General features: G+C 43.1%; 1 protein-coding gene across 1 annotated transcript in view; it reads left to right on the top strand.

The window, feature by feature from the left end:
* PKHD1 (PKHD1 ciliary IPT domain containing fibrocystin/polyductin) overlaps positions 1 to 23,952 on the top strand; it is an 808,705-nt gene that overhangs the window by 765,516 nt on the left and 19,237 nt on the right. The window contains exon 57 of the mRNA XM_089685961.1: positions 20,869 to 21,021. Within this exon, the coding sequence (XP_089542087.1) occupies positions 20,869 to 21,021 (153 nt within the window). The remainder of the gene's footprint in view (positions 1 to 20,868; positions 21,022 to 23,952) is intronic.

The following is a 23,952-nucleotide window of genomic DNA, read 5'->3' on the forward strand; positions in this document are numbered from 1 at the left end:
TCCAACTTTACTGCTATCACAAGAGATGAGTAGCATCCCTTGTGATAGTTTGGGCAGTAAAATATAGGATCTCCGGAGGAGTGAGAGAGCCCGGGATAAAGGCCAGGAGAGGTGGGAACTTGTAAAAGTGATTGGGCGGCTGTAGAGCTGCTCAGATCACTTTTACTGGCTAGCCCATCACCAGCACTAAAATATAACACCAGGGTCATGGCTGCAGCTACAGCCATAACCCTGGAATAACCATTTGTTCTGAAGCTGTACATATATGGCCTAAGGACAGCAAGTAACAGCATACTCTGAAACTACCGGAAAACCAGAAGCCGCTCTAGTAATGCATATCACCCAACACAGGACCCAATCTTAGAGATTCCATTCTTTTAAATTGCCCCTGTTCACATTTCAGCATTAAGTTGCCTGTAGTTCAACCCCTGACACTAGAAAAGGTACTTTTGAAGCATAATGAGGTGTTTTGGGTCCCATTAAATAAAAAATGAATAAAAAAAAATGTGTGTTACATGCATTTTCCAGAAACTCCCATCACACGTTAATGGGACCAAAAATGCACCATCTAGCCCAGTGGTTCTCAACCTGTGGGTCGCGACCCCTTTGGGGGTCGAACGACCCTTTCACAGGGGTCCCCTAAGACCATCAGAAAACACATATTTCCGATGTGTAAAGAGCAGCTACTGTGTAGAAAGCAGCTGCTGTGTTGAAAGCAGCTACTCTGTTGAAAGCAGCAGTATTGGAGGTAAAAGGACACTCATGAATTATAATTACTGGGTAAATAATTTTATGGTTGGGGGTCACCACAACATGAGGAACTATATTAAAGGGTCACGGCATTAGGAAGGTTGAGAACCACTGATCTAGCCCCAAAGGCGCTCCTGTACAGGCCTGCTGTTGAAAATGACTGGGCTCTGTACAGCCTAATTGTTCTCTTTTTTCCAACCTTTTTTTTAACAGTCCTGTTGGGGGTGGGGCTTTGGTGAAATAAAAGGATTCTAAACAGACCCCTGATGTCTCACTTTTGAGACAGTAAAAGGGACTGAGGACATTGATTCCTCAACCCCATTCTCCGTAGCCTCAGCTGCACTGCAGATGAATGAATAGGAAGCCTTCCTGTTCATTCACAAATGGAAGCATAGTAAACATAGTTTACTATGCTTCAGTTATGATTGAACACAGGATTATGGGAGGGGGAAAGGGTGCAGGTACTGTAACAGAAATTGAAAGCTGTCAGGAGGCAGAAGAGACACTGACTACGCTGCAGTGGGAGCCACAGGGGGAGCTACAAGGGGATCGGTTTCTGTTATATTGCAGTAGAGCTGGCACTTCTGCTCGTCAGTTGCCTGTGCCCTCCTGTTGAACTGTTGGGACCTGGGCTCTGAAGAGGTGGGCTGGCTATACTGCTTTATCAGTGGCCCTGCTCCTATATAACACCTAGGGTTGCCACCTCTTCCCTTAAGGCCCCTTTCACACGGACGTTCAGATCGGGTCTGCCAGCCCGTTTTTCAGGCAGACCTGATCGGAACCTCTATTTTCCTCTATGGAGCTGTATATTTTCCTCTATGTGTCCATATACACCTGCCGACATCCAATCCGATCCGACAAAAAGAGACAGATGGGGATCCATTCCCTTTCCATCCGTTGGATCTAGGGTTGTCCCCTCATCCCTTGAAAACTGAACACATCTTATTTGCACAGGTTCTGTGGCTGATTAAGGTCTTAATTAAACTCACCTAGTGCTGTATCTGCAATAAATTAGCCCCAGAACCTATGTAATTAACCTCTTCACGCCGGCCGCACACAAATGTGCAGCCTCCCGGAGTCTGGGCCTATACGCCGAGCTTCCGCACATTTGTGTGCAATAAAGAAAAACATGCTGAGAGCGCACGCCCTGCATGGTGCCAGCACACATGTTCAGTACTCACGGAAAGGTCCCGATCTCCTCTTTCATGTGACCGCCGTGATGGCAAATCACGGCGGTCGGTCACATGACCCTAAAACCCTGCCCCGCCTCCAGGCTTCTGAAACCCTTAAAGGGCCAGGAGGCGCCTGCGCCAATGGGTTAACATGTGTTTGGTCATAAAGGGATGAGGTGTCAGCCCTAGTTGGATGGGATGGGAAAGCAGTGGGATGGAAACAACAGGGGGTCCGTTTCCATCCGATTGCCCATAGAGAACAGCGGGCTGTGTCTGGTCAGGTCCGTCCCATGTGAAAGGGGCCTTAAAACTGAACACATATTAACAACATAGGTTTTGAGGCTAATTTAAGGGCTCTTTCACATGGATGTTCTGATCAGATCCGCCTGCTCATTTTTCAGGCTGACCTGATCAGAACCTCCATTCTCCTCTATGGAGCGGCGGGTGTAAATGGACATGTGTCTGTTTACACCCATAGACATCTGATTCGTCAAAAAGGGATGGATGGGGATCCAATTCCCCTCCCATCCGTCAGATCGGATGAAAACAGACAGGCGGTCCATTTTCATCCGACCGCCCATGTAGGAGAGTGAGCTGCTCTGTGTCTGCTCTGCAGCAATGAAACAAACATAGAGCCATCATCTGCTTACTCAGTGAGGATCAGCGGAGAGATTGCCCGCTGAGTAAAAGAATCCGCTAAACGGGTCCGCTCCATGTGAAAGGACCCTTATGCAGATACAGTATCAAGTGAGTTTAATTACTTTCACACTGATCCGCCACAAAAACACAGCAAATACGCATAGGCATTTTTACTGCATTTTTAACGCGCTTTCTGAGCGTTTTGTAAAGGATATGTGACTTAAAAACTGCACCACAAATGCTACTCAGAGGCGCTTTTCAAGCATGTTCCATTGATTTCAATGGGAAGAGGCATTTTTGGGGCATTTTTTTAACTCGCCAAACATGCCCCAAGGATGCTGCAAGCAGGAGTTTTTACACCGCACAGCAGGCGCAACGCTTCAGTGTGAAAACATACATAGATATACATTCACATACAAAGGGAAGCATTTTTCTTGAGCCTTTCAAGCGCTTTTTTAATGCAAAAATGCTTCAAAAACTCAGTGCAAATGCAGGCCATAGACGGGGTGAAAACCGGCCGTTTTTTTATTTAAAAAAATGAAAAGTCGGTCGTTCAATCAGCCAACATTACCACCAACGGTAAAAAAAATTGGCTAGATTTCGTCCCGTCTACGGCCAGCATTTAATTACTTCTGTCCCTGCAGAGAGCTCCGCTATTATATTTGACATTAAAAAGTATTGCGGTTGCAACAATGTATCCATTTGTATCCATTTTGGATACAGATGGTTTTATTCGGATACAAATAGATACATTGTTGCAACCGCAATACTTTTCATATAAAATATAATAGTGGACTGGAATTCTTCTTCTTTTTCTACTTTTCTTCTTCTTTTTCTTCTTTTTTTCTTCTTCTTTTTCTACTTCTTTTCTTCTTTTTCTCTTTTTTCCTCTTCTTCTTCTTCTTCTTTTTCTTCTTCTTGCAGGTCATGGCTCATGTCCCAATTTTCCTTTCGGTAAAACAATCGGCCGATTTGCCCATCTTTGCCGGGAAATCGGCCGATTTTTTTCCGACTTTACCGATAAAAAAAATGTTCCAAAACCAAGAAAAACACTGACCAATCAACCCACTAATGGTGCAAAAATCGGCCGATTTTTTATTCGGACGAAAAACCGGCCAATTTTTGACCCGTCTATGGCCTGCATTAATGTGAAAGTAGCCTTAATCAGCCACAGAACCTGTGTAATTATTATGTGTTTGGTTGGAAAGGGATGAGGAGGCAACCCTAATGACACCTCACACTTAAATACACACACAAAAAAAAATTGCTTACAGACACTACTGAAGTGTGAATGGGGGCTTATTGTGGAATGAGCAGGGTGGAAATGGGGCAGTGATACAGGAAACCTTTGAACTGAAGCACAGCTTTACCACCCTCCAGGCTATTGTGTGGAAGAGGTGTGGGAATCACTAGAGTGGCTGAACAGAATTACAAATGTCTCAGCAGGTAAAGCCATTCATGAAGATGGATTTGTAAGTGTATTTTAGCTGTTTGGCTGGTGTTCTGCTTTACGCGAGTCAAGGCGCGCGGCTTCCGTAAATGAAATATTTTTCGAGTTACAAAAACTCATTTAAGCATGTAACGATAACAGCTGTGTTCTGCTTTTCCCCCAAACAACTTTGCTTCCTACCTTTGATTCTGTTGTATAACTAATTCTTTTTTCCTGCAATATTATATATGTTAACTAGAAGCCCTGATCTTAACGAAGACCAGCAAGCCAGCGTTCCAGACCCCGCACATGAGTCTAATCTTCCAATTATGTCCGTGTTACTTTGAAAACTGGTTTATTTCAACAAGTTCAATTTTATGGCTTCCTTACCAAATTATAGAGTGCCGGGTCCAGCGTGTGTCGGGGAGTTCTCTTGTAAAACCGTAGCATGCCATAAACAACGCTCATAAATTGCAGTTTTCCTCTTTATTAACATCCTTTTTCCTGATGATAAAACAGTTAAGTTGCCTGTGCCTCTCTGCCCGGGAGGAGTGTGAAAATGAAGATTTAGGGGGTCTGAACAGAAGTCGCAATAGGAAGGTGTCTGCTTGCCTTTTCAACTGCCAGACACACTTTTATGGCGGCTGTAAATATTGTCAGTTTTTTTTTTCTCCAGAGAACCCACAGTGATGCACACAGTACAATCATACATGTCTGTCAGGTACAAGTCTTCCCATACCCTGCAAAAAGTGTTTAACAGAAATTTGAAACATGATCATTTTATTATAAATAATACTGTACAAATATGTATTTCAATGACACCAACAATGGGGCATTATTCCTTCCACTGACACCAACAATGGGGCATTATTCCTTCCACTGACACCAACAATGGGGCATTATTCCTTCCACTGACACCAACAATGGGGCATTATTCCTTTCACTGACACCAACAATGGGGCATTATTCCTTCCACTGACACCAACAGTAGAGCACTATTTCTTTCAATAACACCAATAATAGAGTACTATTCCTGTTGTGGACAACAACGGGGAACTATTCTTATCATTGACACAAATGATGGCACACTATTCCTCCCACTGATACCAACGATGTGGCACTATTCCTTCCACTGACACCAACAGTAGAGCACTATTTCTTTCACTGACACCAACAATAGGGTACTATTCCTGCCATGGACAACAATGATGGGGCACTATTCCTGCCATGGACAACAATGATGGGGCACTATTCCTTCCACTGATACCAATGATGGGTCACTATTCCTCCCACTGATACCAATGATGGGGCACTATTCCTTCCACTGATACCAACGATGGGGCACTATTCCTTCCACTGACACCAACAGTAGAGCACTATTTCTTTCACTGACACCAACGATAGGACACTATTCCTGCCATGGACAACAATGATGGGGCACTATTCCTTCTACTGACACCAACATTAGGAAACCATTCCTACCATTGACACCAACGATGGGGCACTATTCCTTCCTCTGACATCAACAGTACAGCACTATTTCTTTCACTGACACCAACAATAGGGCACTATTCCTGCCATGGACGCCAATGATGGGGCATTATTCCTCCCACTGACATCAACAGTACAGCACTATTTCTTTCACTGACACCAACAATAGGGCACTATTCCTGCCATGGACACCAATGATGGGGCACTATTCCTGCCATGGACACCAATGATGGGGCACTATTCCTTCTACTGACACCAACGTTAGGGAACTATTCTTATCATTGACACAAATGATGGCAAACTATTCCTCCCACTGATACCAATGATGGGGCACTATTCCGTCCACTGACACCAACAGTACAGTACTATTTATTTTACTGACATCAATGATAGGGCACTATTCCTGCCATGGACGCCAATGATGGGGAACTATTCCTTCTACTGACACCAACATTAGGGAACTATTCCTACCATTGACACAAATGATGGCAAACTATTCCTCCCACTGACACCAACGATGGGGCACTATTCCTTTCACTGACACCAATAGTAGAGCACTATTTCTTTCACTGACACCAACGATAGGACACTATTCCTGCCATGGACAACAATGATGGGGCACTATTCCTTCTATTGACACCAACGTTAGGGAACTATTCCTATAATTGACACAAATTATGGCAAACTATTCCTCCCACTGACACCAACAATGGGGCACTCTAACTCCAACTGACACCAATTGTGGGGAACAACTCCTTCCACTAACACCAATGGTGGGGCACCATTCCTCCCACTGACACCAATGGTGGGGCACTATTCTTCCCACTGACACCAATGGTGGGGCACTATTCCTCCTACTGACACCAAAGATGGGACACTATTTCTCTCTCTGATACCAATGATAGGGCACTATTCCTTTCATTAACACCAACGATGGGGAACCTACCATTGACACATTGACACAAATGATGGTAAACTATTCCTCCCACTGACACCAATGGTGGGGCACAGGGGCGGACTGACAGCTCATGGGGCCCCCGGGAAATATGTGATCATGGGGCCCCTGTGTCCTTGCCCAAACTCAAAAAAGCCTACAAAAAAGGTACCAGGGGCATCTCATGGGGCCCCCTACTGACCCTGGGCCCTCGGGCAGTGCCCGAGTTTCCAAATGGTCAGTCCGCCCCTGGTGGGGCACTATTCCTCCCACTGACACCAATTGTGAGGAAAAACTCCTTCCACTAATACCAACGATGGGGCTCCATTCCTCCCACTGACACCAATGATGGGGCTCCATTCCTCCCACTGACACCAATGATGGGGCACTATTCTTCCCACTGACACCAATGGTGGGGCACTATTCCTCCTACTGACACCAAAGATGGGATACTATTTCTCTCTCTGATACCAACGATAGGGCACTATTTCTTTCACTGACACCAACGATATCATATTTGTATCTTTTTATTGTAAATAATACTGTATAAATATTTCTATCACTGACACCAACAATGGGGCATTATTCCATCCACTGACACCAACAGTAGAGCACTATTTCTTTAGCTAACACCAGTGCAAGGGCACTATTCCTGCCATGGATACCAATGATGGGGTACTATTCCTGCTATGGACACCAATAATAGGGCACTATTCCTGCCATGGACACCAATGATAGGGCATTATTCCTGCCATGGACACCAATGATAGGGCATTATTCCTGTCATGGACACCAATGATAGGGCATTATTCCTGCCATGGACACCAATGATGGGGCACTATTCCTGCCATGGACACCAATGATGGGGCATTATTCCTGCCATGGACACCAATGATGGGGCATTATTCCTGCCATGGACACCAATGATGGGGCACTATTCCTGCCATGGACACCAATGATGGGGTACTATTCCTTCCATGGATACCAATGATGGGGTACTTTTCCTTCCATGGACACCAATGATGGGGCACTATTCCTGCCATGGACACCAATGATGGGGCACTATTCCTGCTTTGGACACCAATGATGGGGCACTATTCCTGCCATGGACACCAATGATAGGGCACTATTCCTGCCATGGATACCAATGATGGGGTACTATTCCTTCCATTTTGACCATAGCAGGTCACAGCATAGTATATGCAGTGGTACAAATAACTTGTGGTATGAATATTTGCTATATGAAAATACTGTCATTATTAACAGTGAAGAGTATATATCGTACAACACAGCATTCAGACAGGCCTGGTACTAAGTGCCCAACGTAAAGAATAAGCCAATCCATTATGTCTGCAGTAGGTCATAGCATAGTGTACAGAGTGGTACAAATAACTTCTAGTATGAATAGTATCTGCTATATGACAATACTGTGATTATTAACAGTGGGGAGTGTATATATCGTACAACACAGCATTCAGACTGGACTAGTGTGGGGTTTGCAAGTTAGTGCCTAACATACAGAAAGAGGCAGTCAGTCTTGTCCGGAGTAGATGATAGAAGAATGAAACGGGTGGTGCAGCCCATAGTGTGTCATTTACAACTTAGGGTACAAATGAGGCAGCCTGGAATATTTCATGTACAGTACAGCATGCACAGTGAGATAGTGGGGCTTTATGTCTGTAGTAAACAGCACACTGAACTCAGTCATGTCAGAGAGCATGTGTAGGGTTACCTCACACTTTTACCTGAGTGAGTTCCTCATTTAACTAAAAAAAATAAAAATAAATTATATATATACCTAGTCATTCAATGGAGAAACAATGTGTATTATGTAACATACTGCACAATGTACTCAGTTGGGCAGCCTAGAGTAAGTAACGTATGGCATAGTGTACAAGCCGGCGTATGTCACATACAAACACAATGTGTGGCATAGGGCTGTCTGAGGTATGTAACGTACAGCACAATGTTTTGAGTGGAGTGGGACAACTAAAGTATGTTTGCAGCATGAAGCATAGTGCATGAATGATGGCAGTCTGAGGTATGCCTTGTACTGCACAAAATATAGAGCAAAGAAGTTCATAGATGTAGGATGTATATATATATATATATGGCTTTTTTCAAGAACGTGGGGAATGTGGGGGAACATCCAGCACTGATAGGGGTGCTAGGGTGTGCTGGATGGTGTGGAAAAACAGAATGGATGGCCGCACAAACAGCAATGTGGTGGATGCAATCCTTTATTGGAATCCTTTACATGCAATATAATAAGAACATGACAGCTCCAAGACAGGACAATGTGCTGGATGGTCTATTGTTGCCAACTGCTGGGGGATCTATTGTCACTGAGGGGATCATTTGTTTCTGGGGAGGTCTATTTTTTCTGGGGGGATCTTATGTTGCCAGGGGGTCAATTATTGCAATGAGAGATCTACTGTTGAGGAAGGGGTCTATTGTTGCTGGCTTTCGGCAGATTTATGGTATTGTTTTATTGCTGCTAGGGAGATCTATTGTTGTTGGGGGATATACAGTATTGTTGCTGGGAGGGATTTGCTATTGTGCAAAGGGTCTGTTGATGCTGACTGCTGGGAGATCTACTGTATTGTTATATTGGGGGGTCTTTTGTGTCTGGGGAGGATCTATTGTTGCTGGGAGGGATTTGCTATTGCCGAAAGGGTCTGTTGATGCTGGCTGCTGGGAGATCTACTGTATTGTTATATTGGTGGGTCTGTCGTTGTTGGGGGGATCTATTGTTGCTGGGAGATATTTGTTATTGCGGAAAGTGTCTGTTGATGTTGGCTGCTGGGAAATCTACTGTATTGTTATATTGTGGGGGTCTATTGTTGCTGGGGAGGATATATTGTTGCTGGGGGGATTTGCTATTGTGGAAAGTGTCTGTTGATGCTGGATGCTGGGAGATCTACTGTATTGTTATATTGGTGGGTCTGTCGTTGTTGGGGGGATCTATTGTTGCTGGGAGAGATTTGTTATTGCGGAAAGTGTCTGTTGATGTTGGCTGCTGGGAAATCTACTGTATTGTTATATTGTGGGGGTCTATTGTTGCTGGGGAGGATCTATTGTTGCTGGGAGGGATTTGCTATTGTGGAAAGGGTCTGTTGATGCTGGATGCTGTGAGATCTACTGTATTGTTATATAGCGGGGTCTTTTGTGTCTGGGGAGGATCTATTGTTGCTGGGAGGGATTTGCTATTGTGGAAAGGGTCTTTTGATGTTGGCTGCTGGGAAATCTACTGTGTTGTTATATTGTGGGGGTCTATTGTTGCTGGGGAGGATCTATTGTTGCTGGGAGGGATTTGTTATTGCGGAAAGGGTCTGTTGATGCTGGATGCTGTGAGATCTACTGTATTGTTATATTGGGGGGGTCTATTGTTGCTAGGGAGGGTCTATTGTTGCTGGGAGGGATTTGTTATTGCAGAAAGGGTCTGTTGATGCTGGCTGCTGGAAGATCTTCTGTATTGTTATATTGGGGTCTATTGTTGGGGGGATCTATTGTTGCTGGTAGGGATTTGCTATTGCGGAAAGGGTCTGTTGATGCTGGCTTCTGGGAGATCTACTGTATTGTTATATTGGGGGGTATATTGTTGCTGGGGAGGATCTATTGTTGCTGGGAGGGATTTGCTGTTGCGGAAAGGGTCTGTTGATGCTGGCTGCTGTGAGATCTACGGTATTGTTATTATGGGGGGTCTATTGTTGTTGGGGGGATCTATTGTTGCTGGGAGGGATTTGCTATTGCGGAAAGGGTCTGTTGATGCTGGCTGCTGGGAGACCTACTGTATTGTTATATTGGGGGGTCTTTTGTTGCTGGGGAGGATCTATTGTTGTTGAGGAGATCTAATGTTCCTGGCTGCACAGAATCATACTTAAAGGTGGGTGAGGACTCGAAAGGGAGGAGTACCTGCACCTATTCTCTGAGAAAAAAGCCATATATATATATATATATATATATATATATATATATATATATACATATATATATATATATATATATACACACACCGTATATGTATTTGTAGATTGGTAGACATGCCTCTCTGTTCAGGCACAGGGTTAATGTCCTGTTTAATGCAGTTTATAGATCTGTTCTATATCACTATCATATTTTATTAATACACCTTGTAAAAAATAGCCCAGATGCCATAGATAATAACATTTATTCCTGTGTCTAAATGAGGAACACATGTCAGTATGATTGTTGGAGTTTTCTGCAGGATTTCATTGTATTGTTTGGCTCCCCCTGAGTCTTTCCGAACAACATGCCTGGGAAAAAAGGCCTCTTTATTCAGTGACTCAGGGGGGTGTGAAATTGGTGGAACTGACAATTACCGAATGTCCTTTGGGGTGCACAGCAAACACTACTGGGCACATTACATGCGTTTTATGCTGGGCCATCCTAAACAAGAAAAAAAAGTTGAACATGTTTTAAATGCAAGGTGAATATTTATGAAATGTTATCTTTTGTTAGAAACAGAGACAAAATAAATAAATAAATAAATAAATATTTGTAAAAGCCAGTAAATATCACAAGGCTGATCTGTGATACGATTGCAGTGGGACGCAGTCTGAGAGTTGTCAAGAATAAAAACCTTGAGAGCAAAGTTGTAAAGTACCAGGGATGTCCATTTACTTTTTTAAAAAATTGTTTTAAAGGGACCATTCACCAAATCGGATTAAAGCCCAAATCCAGGAAACCCGCTATGCAAGGGTTAACTGTTAGTTCCTGCCTAGAGGACTGAAAAGTGTTTTTCACATACCTGATCCTCCACTCCCCTGGCAGACAGTGCTTCTGCATGCTTCAGTAGTGGACTTCCTCATAAGGGGCTATGGTCCCTGCCAGGGGCGGACTGACAACTCATGGGGCCCCCGGGCAATAGGGGATCATGGGGCCCCTGTGTCCTTGCCCAAACTCAAAAAAAGCCTACAAAAAAGGTACCAGGGGCATCTCATGGGGCCCCCTACTGACCCCGGGCCCTCGGGCAGTGCCCGATTTTCCAAATGGTCAGTCCGCCCCTGGTCCCTGCATCAGTCTTGATGACATCAGAGGACCTTAGACTTCCAGGGCGAAGAGTATAAGAGCGTGGAGGAGCCTGCAGGTGAGGAGGATCAGGTAAGTAAAAGTGAAAGAGAGGTTGGTTAGGCTTTCTAGGGTTCTGCTTTGATCACTTGAGCTCTGTAAGATTTTACCCCCTTCATGATCAGGCCATTTTTTGCTGTTTGGCACTATGCTACTTTAACTGGTAATTGCACGGTCGTACAATGCTATTCACAAACAAAGTTTATATAATTTTTTTCACACAAATAGAGCTTTCTTTTGGTGGAAAAAAAACAATATTGTCTACTTTCTGCTATAAAACATATCCAATAATACAATAAAATAATCAAATTTCTTCATAATTTTTTTGGCAAAATGCATTCTGCCACGTCTTTGATAAAAAAATCCCAATAAGTGTATGTTGATTGGTTTGCGTGAAAGTTATAGCGCCTACAAACTACGGTATAGATCAGTGTTCTACAAACTGCGGCCCGTGGGTCGGATGCAACCCTTTGCTTGCTCTTACCTGGCCTTTGACTGGACTATTTCATCCACTGATACCAACAATGAGGCATAATTCACCCAATGACACCAACTAAGGGGTACAATTCCTCCAAATGACACCAACAATGGGGCACAGTTCCTCCCAACGACACCAACTATTGGGCACATTCCTCTCAATAACACCAATGACAGGGCACAGTCCCTCTCACTGACACAAACAATGAGTTGCAATTCTTCCCACTGACACCAAAAATGGGGCACTATCTCTCCCACTGACACCAAAGATGGGGCATTGTCTAGTCTCACTGACATCAGGACATTTTCTACTCCCAATGGCCACAATTCGGCCCCCCTGAAGTCTAAAGGACAGTAAACTGGCCTTTTGTTTAGAAAGTTTGGAGACCCCTGGTATAGATACTGGAATTTTAATTTTTTTTTATACTAGTAATGGCGGTGATCAGTAACTTTTAGTGGGACTGCGACAGTGCGGCGGACAATTCAACACTAACTGACACTGGGGGTCAACTGACTAACTGCCACTGACATCTCCAGTAACACTAATACAGTGATCAGAGATAGTATTATACACTGTCACTGTACTAACGACACTGGCTGGGAAGGAGTTAACATCTAGGGCAATCAAGGGGTTAAATGTATGCCTAACAATGTTTAGTGTGTGTGTTGTTTTCACTAAGCAATGTTTCGGTTTTTCAGGGAGTAAAAAACTGGCACTATGATTCTGTCTGAAGAGAGCCCTTTGTTGTTTACCAACACAGAGCTCTCTTCTGTCATTCGCTCAGTCCCGGTGATAAATCATAGGCGCTGATCGGCTTCAGAGCCGAGATCGGGAAGAGAGCCAAGATGTACAGGTATGTGATTGTGCTTGTACCAGCTGACCTGTCACAGTAAATGTACTGCAGTGGGATGGCAAGCAGTTAAGAAGGATTTCTGGAGTTCAATCAATGAATCAATCACCAGCCCTTTAAAGTAGAACTCTGGGCACACATTATAATAAAACCCAGACCTACAATGTGCAACATCACCATTTAAAGAACAGTTGCCTCATTTTCCCAATCCACTCCAACCCCTTTTCCCAGCCCCAATATCCTTTAGCTAAAGCTGAATCCTAGAACATCTAGAAGTGTGCTTAAGTGCCCGGTCACACCAAGTGCGACTTGCCATGCGATTTGCCATGCCATGCAAGTTGCAAATCGCATGGCAAGTCGCACCCTATTATCCGCACCGATTTCTAAAGTAGTGCATGCACTACTTTGAGTGCGACTTGCATAGACATCTGTGTCTTGCAAGTCGCACCTGGAGTCGGAATGATATCCAACTTTAAAATGTGTGACTTTCCTAGAAGTCGCACAATTTCAAAGTTGGATCAGTGTTACTGGGGTGTGGAACTAAATTGTGTCTGATCACCAAAAATGAAAATGCTATTTCATTTACTTGTACTAATCAAAGCACACTGACCCCTCCATCCATGTCTTCATGCTTTATCTTGTTCAGTAATCACTTAGACAGACACCCCTTAGTATTTCTAGCCAAGGCCATACTGAGTGAGGGCAGATTATCCATGTAGCATTTACTTCCTGGAATCCATCTGCCCTTAGTTCAGGCATGCAGGCAAGGGGGGGGGGGTAGCTGAGAAAGCCCCTCCTCCCTTTCTCCAGATGAAAGAAAAAAATGCTCATGAAGACTCCAGAGATGTATGATATCATTTTAGCCTAGGCCAGAAACCTGCAAGGCAAGAAACAAAACCCTTTAAAACCGTCAATATACAGTTATGGCGAAAAATATTGTCACCCCTGCATTTCTGTCAGATAATGCACCACTTCACCCAGAAAACTGTTGCAATTACAAATCTTTCGGCATTCTCATGTTTATTTCTTTTGTTTGTTTTGGTATAAAAATGGAGAAACAAAAAGCCATATTCACACATTCCACACAAAATCCCCCAAAAATGGACTGGACAAAATTATTGCCTCAATTTAATATTTGGTAGCACACCCCTTGGAAAAAATAACTGAAATCAATGCCTTCCTGTAACCATCAATGAGTTTCTTCCACCTCTCTACAGGAATTTTGGAGCACTCTTCTTTCGCTAACTGGCTAAATGGTGTTAAGGGCACAGGAGACATTGGGTTCTACAAGAAGAAAAGTTTTAAAAAATAAAATGATAATAAAATGTATAACATTTAAAAAAAAAAATTGCCGTAATCCCCTTTGCCGTGCACACAGGCGTACATCCAGGATGCGGACGCATATTTAAACCACCACACGTGTGAAGTGTCATTGTGAACTTCAGAGTGGGAGCAATAATTCTAGCACAAGAGCTCCTGGTTAACTCTAAACTGATGAGCTGTAAAGGCTTTTAAAGTGTCACCTGTGGAGATTTTTGGGAACTGTAGTTTTTTACGATATCACAAACACACGCAATTCTGATGATGTCAGTGCTGAGCTGCTCATTATTCTCCTTGCTGGAGAGGAAGCTGTACCTGAGGACCTGCAGAGCAAAGATCGCCCTGCTTCTGCCTCATTCACTCTATGGATTTGTGCTTCCTCCATCTCTCCTGCTGCTTGTTGAATATTCCCCCACCAATCATCAGGGAGGCAGCTCTGACATGAGGAAGTAAAGCCCTACCTCCACCAAGATGGTCTTCTCCATGGAGAGCCACAGGGCAGATAAAGGTATGGTAAGTCAGTAATTGGGAAAAGATCAGCTCCAGGGAAACCACAGGCGGTACTGGTGCCTAGCCCTTTGCCCTCTGCCTGCCTTTTTAGGCACAGTCTACAAAGTACAGGTCCTCATTAGGAAGACGTTGTACAGCACAGATTCAGAAAGCAGACCCAAGTCAATGTATGGGGCTCTTAGGATTATGGCTACATTGGTTTATTGTATGATCAGATGACAGTAGACCAGCCATTCTCAACCAGGGTTCTGTGAAACCCTAGGGTTCTTCTAGAGGATGCTAGGGTTCTTTGATCCAGGACACCAAAAAAAGCTCTCAGAAACAATCTTAACCAACTGGTAGAAGTGTCTCTGCAGAGTCTCTCATATGGAGAAAGTCTACAGTCATCCAAATACCTAAACTGCAAAGCGTCCATTCATTAAAGGTAATTCCATTAAAACAACAATCTTGTGCATTGGAAAGTTTTTCAGCTACAGCTTTTCCTTACTTAGCATATTATTATTATTATACAGTGTTTATATAGCGCCAAAAAGTTTGCTCAGCGCTGTACAATATAGTGGGGGACAGTACATGAGACAATACAGTAACAAAACAATATACGAGGGGTTTGAGGGCCCTGCTCTTTCAAGGTAACAATCTAGGAGCATAGATAACATTCAAAATGTATTGCTTGCCCTTGCATAGCATAGATAACATTCCAAACTTTTTGTGCCTACATGGCCCCACAAATCCGGTGTGCCTGAAGTTTGTGATTACAAGAATACATGGGTGGTTAGAAAGCCAGTGGACCAGAAGCACCAGTGAACCAGAAGGTGTGACACCATGTACAATTGTGAAGGGGGCGTAATCCTCCGCTCAGGATGGTTAACCGCATGCCGCCCAGCCACTGTACATATACGGCGGCAGGGCGGCACTCGCAGGCAAAACCACGTTTTAAAATGTGTGTTTTGTAAACAAATAGGGGGCGCGCGCGAGGCGTGCCACCGCCCTATTTGTCCCGCGGATCACCGTCGTAGATGTCAGTCGCCGGGTCACAGCCGCTCCTTAGCGGCTATATCCTGGCGATCGGTGGCAAACAGTGACAGAGAGCACAGCTGCAGTAGCTGTGCTGTCTGTCACTTCCCTGTCAGCTCGAGGATGAGCTGATCGAGAAAGAACAGTTTCTCTTTCTCGATCAGCCTTGTCCCGCCCAGTACACACCCCGCCCCCTAGTAAAACACTCCCCTCACTCCTATAACCCTTCCCTGCAAAATAAAGTTAACCCCTTCCTCCCCATTGCCATTAGTACAGTGTCAGTTTTTTTTTTTTGCACTGATCACTGTATTAGTGCTTTTGGGGATGTCAGTGACCCCAAGTCAGTACCCCCCAATGTCAGAATGTCCGCCGCAGTCCCGCCATAAGTCGCTGGTCGCTGCCATAAGTCCCTGATCGCCGCCATAATTCGCTGATCACCGCCATTATTAGTATAAAAAAAAACCTAAAAATCCCAGTATCTTTCCCGCCATTTGTAAACACTATAACTTTCACGTAAACCAATTAATTTACATGTATTGGGTTTTTTTTTTAGCAAAGACATGTCGCAGAATGCATTTTGGCAGAAATTTATGACTAAATTTGATTTTTGCATTTTTTGTTACTGGACATGTTTTATAGCAAAAAGTCCAAAATATTGTTTTTTTTTCCTCAAAATTGTCAGCCTTTTTTTTTATAGCGCAAAAAATAAAAACCGCACAGGCGATCAAATACCACCGAAAGAAAGCTCAATTTGTGGGGAAAAAAAGGATGTAAATTTCATTTATGTACCATATTGCATGACCGCGCAATTGTCCGTTAAACTAGCGCAGTGCTGTATAGCAGAAAAATGGCGTAAATTGCAGTATTTATACCATAGTTTGTAGACGCTATAACTTCCACACAAAGCAATCAATATACACTTATTGGGATTTTTTTTACCCAAAACATGTAGCAGAATACATTTTGGCCTAAATTTATAACCAACTTTGAGTTTACTATATATTTTTTATAGCTGAAAATAAAAAATATTGTTTTTCTTCAAAATGTTTGGCCTTTTTTTGTTTATAGCGTGAAAAATAAAAAGCGCACAGGTGATCAAATTACACCGAAAGAAAGCTCTATTTGTGTGAAAAAAAGGACGTAAATTTCTTTTGGGTGCAGCATTGCATGACCGCGCAATTTTCAGTTGAATTAGTGCAGCGCCGAGTAGCAAAAAGAGGCCTGGTCAATAAGGGGGGGTAAATCCTCTGGAGCTCAAGTGGTTAAAATGAGCGCTGGATCCCCCAGTGGAGCCTCATGTCATCACACAACAACATGTTTCTGGGCGTGGCCCCTTTGTCAAGTCAATAACTTGATGACTTGACAAAGGCTCCACACCCTGAAATGCGCTGTTCTGGATTATGCCGTTTACTTCCACCAGTCCAGGTGGATTTCACTTATAACTGCTGGAGATCACAAGTCATTAGGAACTTTTTTATATAGTGTAACTTTCAGGACTTGTTGCAACACCGCTTAGCGCCAGATTATCTTGTATTATACCTAGGGGTTCCTTGACTTGTGGATGATTGACCTATTCGATGATGCCTGCATAGTTTCAGGGCCACAACCACTTAAAAAATATAGCAATTTCACACCAGCATTCTTTTTAACTGTCTGTAAGGGTGGCATTCTGACCACCACTGTAAAGGGGGACATTCTTTCCACTGGCAACCAACCAAGAGGAATTTTTACCATCGACCCATGAACTAGTTTTAGCAGGGGTTCTCCGAGACCTGAACAATATTTCAAGTGTTCCATGGGGTTAAAAAGGTTGAGAAAGGCTGCAGTAGCCTCTAATTTTGGTACAGTCATAGCATTTCATAGTTGTCCTCCTGAATTGCTCTTTAATTTACCTTCTGACGGGGCACCTTTAATGCTTATGCATAAACATACTTGCATATGAAATTCTCAGTCCCCATTTAATTATATTTCTCTATTCCCAAACACCAGCCTTACACAGATGCCTATGTTTTGTTCTACTGTACTTTTTGCACTTCAAAATCTCAGGTAATTACAGCTATTTTTGTCTGGGGAGACAGTTGTTGATGGTTCTCTAAGTCATTTCAATATTTGTTATCCAGCAGCAGAAGCTGCTCTAGGCTGACGCCTTATTCCTTTGGTGGTTCAGAAAATCCACCTTCTTTATTTGTATCTGTCCTCGGGTTGTGATTCAGATCCTGCGAATACACTGTTTCATGCTGAAACACAATGCAGTGTAAATATGTTCCACGGCGTTTGCTGAAAAGGAAAAAGTTTACAAGAGAAGTGTTTTGTTTGGCTGAGAAAAGTTTTCTCGTAGCGATCAAAGCCATTGTACATCTACCTTTACTTGGGGCATGTAATATAACAGGGGATTCATTATGGTAAAGGCGCTGTGACACCTCAGACATTGAAACAAGCTTAAAGGGAAGAATGATATGTTGTAAACCCACATTTCAAATTATTCCTGCACTGTGTACATTAAAGTGAACCTGCCCATAGTAGGAAAAAATAAATGGTTCATTTTACAAGAGGGACTTTAAGTAGACCTGTGGCTGGGCTACAAACATTCAAAGATTTACATGTTCTTAGCAAGAAAGCTTCAAAGCCAGTTTTGGGCAATAAACCTACCATGGTTAAAGCCCAAATCCAGAAATGATCCCCCTCCTGCACTGAAAGAGTTAAATAGTTGTTACGTCTAGGTGGTAGGCAGGGGCGGACTGACCATTTGGAAACTCAGGCCCTGCCCGAGGGCCCAGGGTCAGTAGGGGGCCCCATGAGATGCCCCTGGTACCTTTTTCATAGGCTTTTTTAAGTTTGGGCAAGGACACAAGGGCCCCATGATCCCCTATTGCCCGGGGGCCCCATGAGTTGTCAGTCCACCCCTGAACATCCCCCTCACCTCAAAACAGTCTCAGAATAATTGGTGGTCAATGGTTGTCAGTCCGCCCCTGGTGGTAAGGTAAGACTGTATTGCTTATCCTACCCTCTGCTCTAGCGTTGTCCTCTTCTCCACAAATATCTGGTCTGTTGGTGGTTCCTCGGAGTCATCTCGCATAATGCAGAGCTATTAACCCTGCATTGTATGTGGTGGGGGTAAGTGTGTGAGGAGGCTGTGGGGGCCCAGATGGCTGCTGGAGTGCGGAATGAGGTATTTCCCCCTATTCCTAACTAGCATATGACCCTTGCAGTGCAGGGGAGCCTCATTTTGTTTCCTATTTCTGGAGCCGGGCTTCTAAAAGCATAGCCAACTTCTCTGACGATGTTAAGGTATAACATAAAACACGGTCCTATTCCCCAAATCCCAATCTTCAAACCTGCCTCCCACTTACCTGAATTGTGGGATTCTAATCCCTGAACTACCTGTTTTGTTTTGAATTAGGAGTAGCTGTGCCTGCACAGTCGCATCATCCATTCACAGATCCCTATAAGTCCCACTGAGATGATGAGTGTACAGCTCAAAGCTCCTGTGTTTTCAATCCTGTGATTCCCGCTCCTTGCCGTGTGCAGCTGCAAAGGGGCCTGTCCTGCCCAAATAGAGAGACAACAAACAAAAGATAGCAATGCACACTGAAGCTGCCTGGTTCTAAGACTTCAAAACAGGCTTCAGCTTTTCCTCCTCCCAGACCACGCATCCCTAACGCATTTCACCGTCTAGATCTCCACAGCTAAGCCCAGGAATGGATAAAACGCCTTAGGAAAACGGATCACATAGAGACAGATATGCTGCTTGTACTAAACAAACCGTATAACAATAATTTACCCCTTGGACTTTTAGGTAGAATTGATAAATCAAAAAGTACAACAATAAAAAATAATCACATCTTCATTCATACAAGATTAAAAAAACAAAAAGCAAAAAAAGTGCTTAAAATATGAAATTCTTGTGTATTTTTTCTGCCATTGTTAAGGTTTTCTTTGTATAACAATGGGGACGTTTGTACCGGAGCTCATATTTGAAGCACTTTTTTGCTTTTTGTTTTTTTAATCTTGTATAGATAAAGATGTGATTATTTTTTATTGTTGTACTTTTGGATTTATTTGTGCTGCCTAAAAGTCCAAGGGGGAAATTATTGTTGTATGGATAAAACACCTATCCTCCAATGATCAGACTTCTGCTGGACACGTCCCCCCTGCTTCTCTCAAAGTCATTAACTAGGACTAGGAAGATCAGTGTCCTGCTGTTTCTCCTCCCCCAGCTCTCTAATACCCTTATGCAGCAAAGATTATGTGGTCACCTATTATTTTGTAATGTTTTACCTTTCATTTCTATCTTAAATTGAATGGGTTGTTTTAAAAGGTGAGGATTTTTATTATTATTATTATTATTATTATAGGGGATTTATATAGCACCAACAGTTTGCTCAGTGCTTTACAATATAAAGTGAGACAATACAGCAACAATACAGTTCAATACAAGAGGGTTAGGAGAGCCCTGCTCCTTGGAGCTTACAATCTAATACAGGGGTCTCCAAACTTTTCAAATAAAGGGCCGGTTTATGGTCCTTCAGACTTTAAGAGGGCCTGAGTGTGGCCAGTGGGGGTAGAAAATGTTTCAGGCCTAGCATCAGTGAGAATAAATATGGCCTCAGGGATGGTGGTCAGTAGGAGGAAGAGTAGTGTCCCATCATTGGTATTAATGGGAGGAATAGTACACCACAGGGGAGGACTGACCATTTGGAAACTCGGGCACTGCCCGAGGGCCCGGAGTCAGTAGGGGGCCCCATGAGATGCCCCTGGTACCTTTTTCATAGGCTTTTTTGAGTTTGGGCAAGGACACAGGGGCCCCATGATCCCCTATTGCCTGGGGGCCCCATGAGTTGTCAGTCCGCCCCTGGTACACCATAAGTGTGATCAGCGGAAGAAATAGTGCCCAATGTTGGTGTCAGTGAGAGGAATATTGCTTCATATCATTGGGAGGAATAGTGCCCTAAGGGACAAATAAAGGCTACCAAAGGGCCACATCCAGCCCGCAGGCCACAGTTTGGAGGCCCCTGATCTAATAGTTCACTTATACTTTAAGAGAACCTTTATCCTGAATGGACAAAGCAATAAAGCCTCTCACAGTGATTTAGGAATCGCTTTTAAATAAATGGCGCTCTTTTTTTTTTTTTTATTACTTGAGCCACTCTGACAATGACAAGCTGTATGTATTTTGTTTTCTTATTGCAGGCCTCTCGTTCTCTGTACAGTCACAAGAATTCCACGTCTTCCAGAGGCAGCATAAAGAGAATGTCTTCATGCTGGTGGTGTTCAGCTCTGCAGCTTCTGCCATTGTTTTGTTCCTTTTTTTCTGCTTTCTCTTCAAAAGGAAGAAAGGTGAAAGTGAGTACAGATTTGTCCTTGTCTCTGATATAGAAGCCTTATCACATTCCTTTTCTAGTTGTGGTTGTATTGCTGTTTAAACTTTGTGTTACACCAGCATTTCATATTCCTAAAACGTGCCTGCTGTACTTGCTCTGTTCTCTTTATATTTTTTCCTTTGTGTGAAATAGCTGGTGATCCTGCCAGTCCCCCTGCTCTACTATTTTAAACTGGCCACACTAGGCATGAGAGCTCATCCATCCCAGTGTGGTCAGTTTTCTGGATGTGCTGGGAGAACAGCCTACCTGTTCTCCAATGATCAGACCTGTGCTAACATGCCCTCCTGCACAGCCATTCACTGGGAGGATCAGTGTGCTGCTGTTTCTCTACCCTCACTTCTCCAGGCACAGTATGAAACTGAGAACAGAAGTCATGTGATCACTTCTAAATAAACAAATGTTATGTAATGTAATGTTATAATTATATATATATATATACAGTAGTGTTCAAAATAATAGCAGTGTGTTGAAAAAAAGTGAATAAAGCTCAAAATCCTTCTAATAGCTTTTATTTCCATACACACAAATGCATTGGGAACACTACACATTATATTCCAAATCAAAACATGAAGAAAAATATATCAAATTTGTGTTGTTCCTCTAATAAAATGGAAGAAAAGTGAATATTAGACTGTTCAAAAAAATAGCAGTGTTAGTATTCTTCTTTACAAACTCAAACATTCACTATATAAACTGAAAAATGTTTGAAGATTTTGCTTTCCTTTGAATCACTTAATGAATATTTAGTTGTAGTCGCACTGTTTCTGAGAACTGCTGTACATCTGTGTTGCATGGAGTCAACCAACTTCTGGCACCTGTGAACAGGTATGCCAGCCCAGGATGATTGGACTACATTCCACAGTTCTCTATTTCTTGGTTTTGCCTCAGAAACTGCATTTTTGATGTCACCCCACAAGTTTTCTATTGGATTAAGATCCGGGGCTCGGGCTGGCCACTCCATAACATCATTCTTGTTGGTCTGGAACCAAGATGTTGCACGTTTACTGGTGTGTTTGGGGTCGTTGTCTTGTTGGAACACCCATTTCAAGGGCATTTCCTCTTCAGCATAAGGCAGCATGACCTCTTCAAGTATTCTGATGTATTCAAACTGATCCATGATCCCTGGTATGCGATAAATAGGCCCAACACCGTAGTATGAGAAACATCCCCATATCATGATGCTTGCACCACCATGCTTCACTGTCTTCACAGTGTACTGTGGCTTGAATTCAGTGTTTGGGGGTCGTCTGACAAACTGTCTCCGGCCACTAGACCCAAAAAGAACAATCTTACTTTCATTAGTCCACAAAATGTTGCGCCATTTCTCTTTAGGTCAGTCAATGTGCTCTTTGGCAAATTGTAACCTCTTCAGCACATGTCTTTTTTTTTCAACAGTGGGACTTTGCGGGGGCTTCTTGCAGATAGCTTGGCTTCACATAGGCGTCTTCTAATTGTAACAGTACTCACAGGTAACTTTACACCTTCTTTCATCTTCCTGGAGCTGATTGTTGGCTGAGTCCTTGCCATTTTGGCTATTTATCTATCCATTCGAATGGTAGTTTTTCGCTTTCTTCTACGTCTTTCACTTTTGGTTGCCATTTTAAAGCATTTGCGATCATTTTAGCTGAACAGCCTATCATTTTCTGCACTTCTTTATATGTTTTCCCCTCTCCAATCAATTTTTTAATCAAGGTACGCTGTTCTTCTGAGCAATGTCTGGAACGACCCATTTTCCTCAGAATTTCAGAGAGAAATGCACTGTAACCAGCATGTACAACATTTGCTGCCTTCCTTCCTTAAATAAGGGCAATAATTGCCACCTGTTTTTCAAAGAATGAATGACCTTCTCTAATAGAACTCCACACTGCTATTATTTTGAACATGCTCCTTTCAATTAGTGATTCAATTACACAGAATCAGCAGCATGCATGTCATGACTGTTGGGTCTGTTGGATTTCTATTACTCTACTACACCTGCTAGTAAATTATGTGCCATGTAGAAATATCATTTCTACCAAAAACAGTGATTGATCAGGTTAGTGATGTCTGACTGCTATTATTTTGAACACAACTGTATATTGTATACACACACACATGCTTTGCCTTACATTTCTGTTTTCAACTGCATGGGTAGTTTTACAAGGTATGGTAAGGGTTCACATATACTTTAAGTCCCTATACTCACATTATGTGCTGGTGACTATTGTCAGGATAGAAATCACAAAATGGAGACACCCTTTTTCACTGACAGCTGTCTAAAAGGAAATCACGCCTTTCTTCCAAGAGATTTTGTTTTACTTCCTGTTATATTTTAGGGCAAGTGAAGAAAATCTCTTCATTGAGGCCACACGTAGCAAAAAAAAAAAAAATTGTTGGGGATTCAGAACATTCCATTCTATTGATAACTAGGGTAAACAACAAAAAATTCTACTGCACGCTGGATGGACTGCAAGCAAACACCCTGGGAAACATCTCCTACAAGTTTGATTGCCACTCCATGTTTTAATATGCCCCCTCTACTATTCCTTTTCATATTACTATTCTCCGTTCTCAAAATTTCATTTCTTTACCCCTCTGCTCCACCCCAAAACTTATACATATCACCCTCACTTCTACCATCACCCTACTACTGCTGTCATCACCTCCTGCTTATACTTTACTCACCTCCTGACCCAAACACCAGGACAGGAAGGCATGTGCACTCATATACATCCCGCTCCCATCTTACTTCCCTCACCCTCCTTCTCCTAACCTCTGGGGATATCTCCCCAAACCCTGGCCCTCCAGTATCTCACCCCAACACCAGGCACCCTCCTTCCTCCGTGAATAGCCACAATTCACTCAATTTAATCTCAATTCCTATGCTCCTAAAAACTACCCTCCCTTTTTCATG

This window comes from Staurois parvus, unplaced genomic scaffold (genome assembly GCF_062004578.1).
Source record: "Staurois parvus isolate SC_StPar_1 unplaced genomic scaffold, SC_StPar_1.0 ptg000390l, whole genome shotgun sequence".
NCBI classification, from domain to species: Eukaryota; Metazoa; Chordata; class Amphibia; order Anura; family Ranidae; genus Staurois; species Staurois parvus.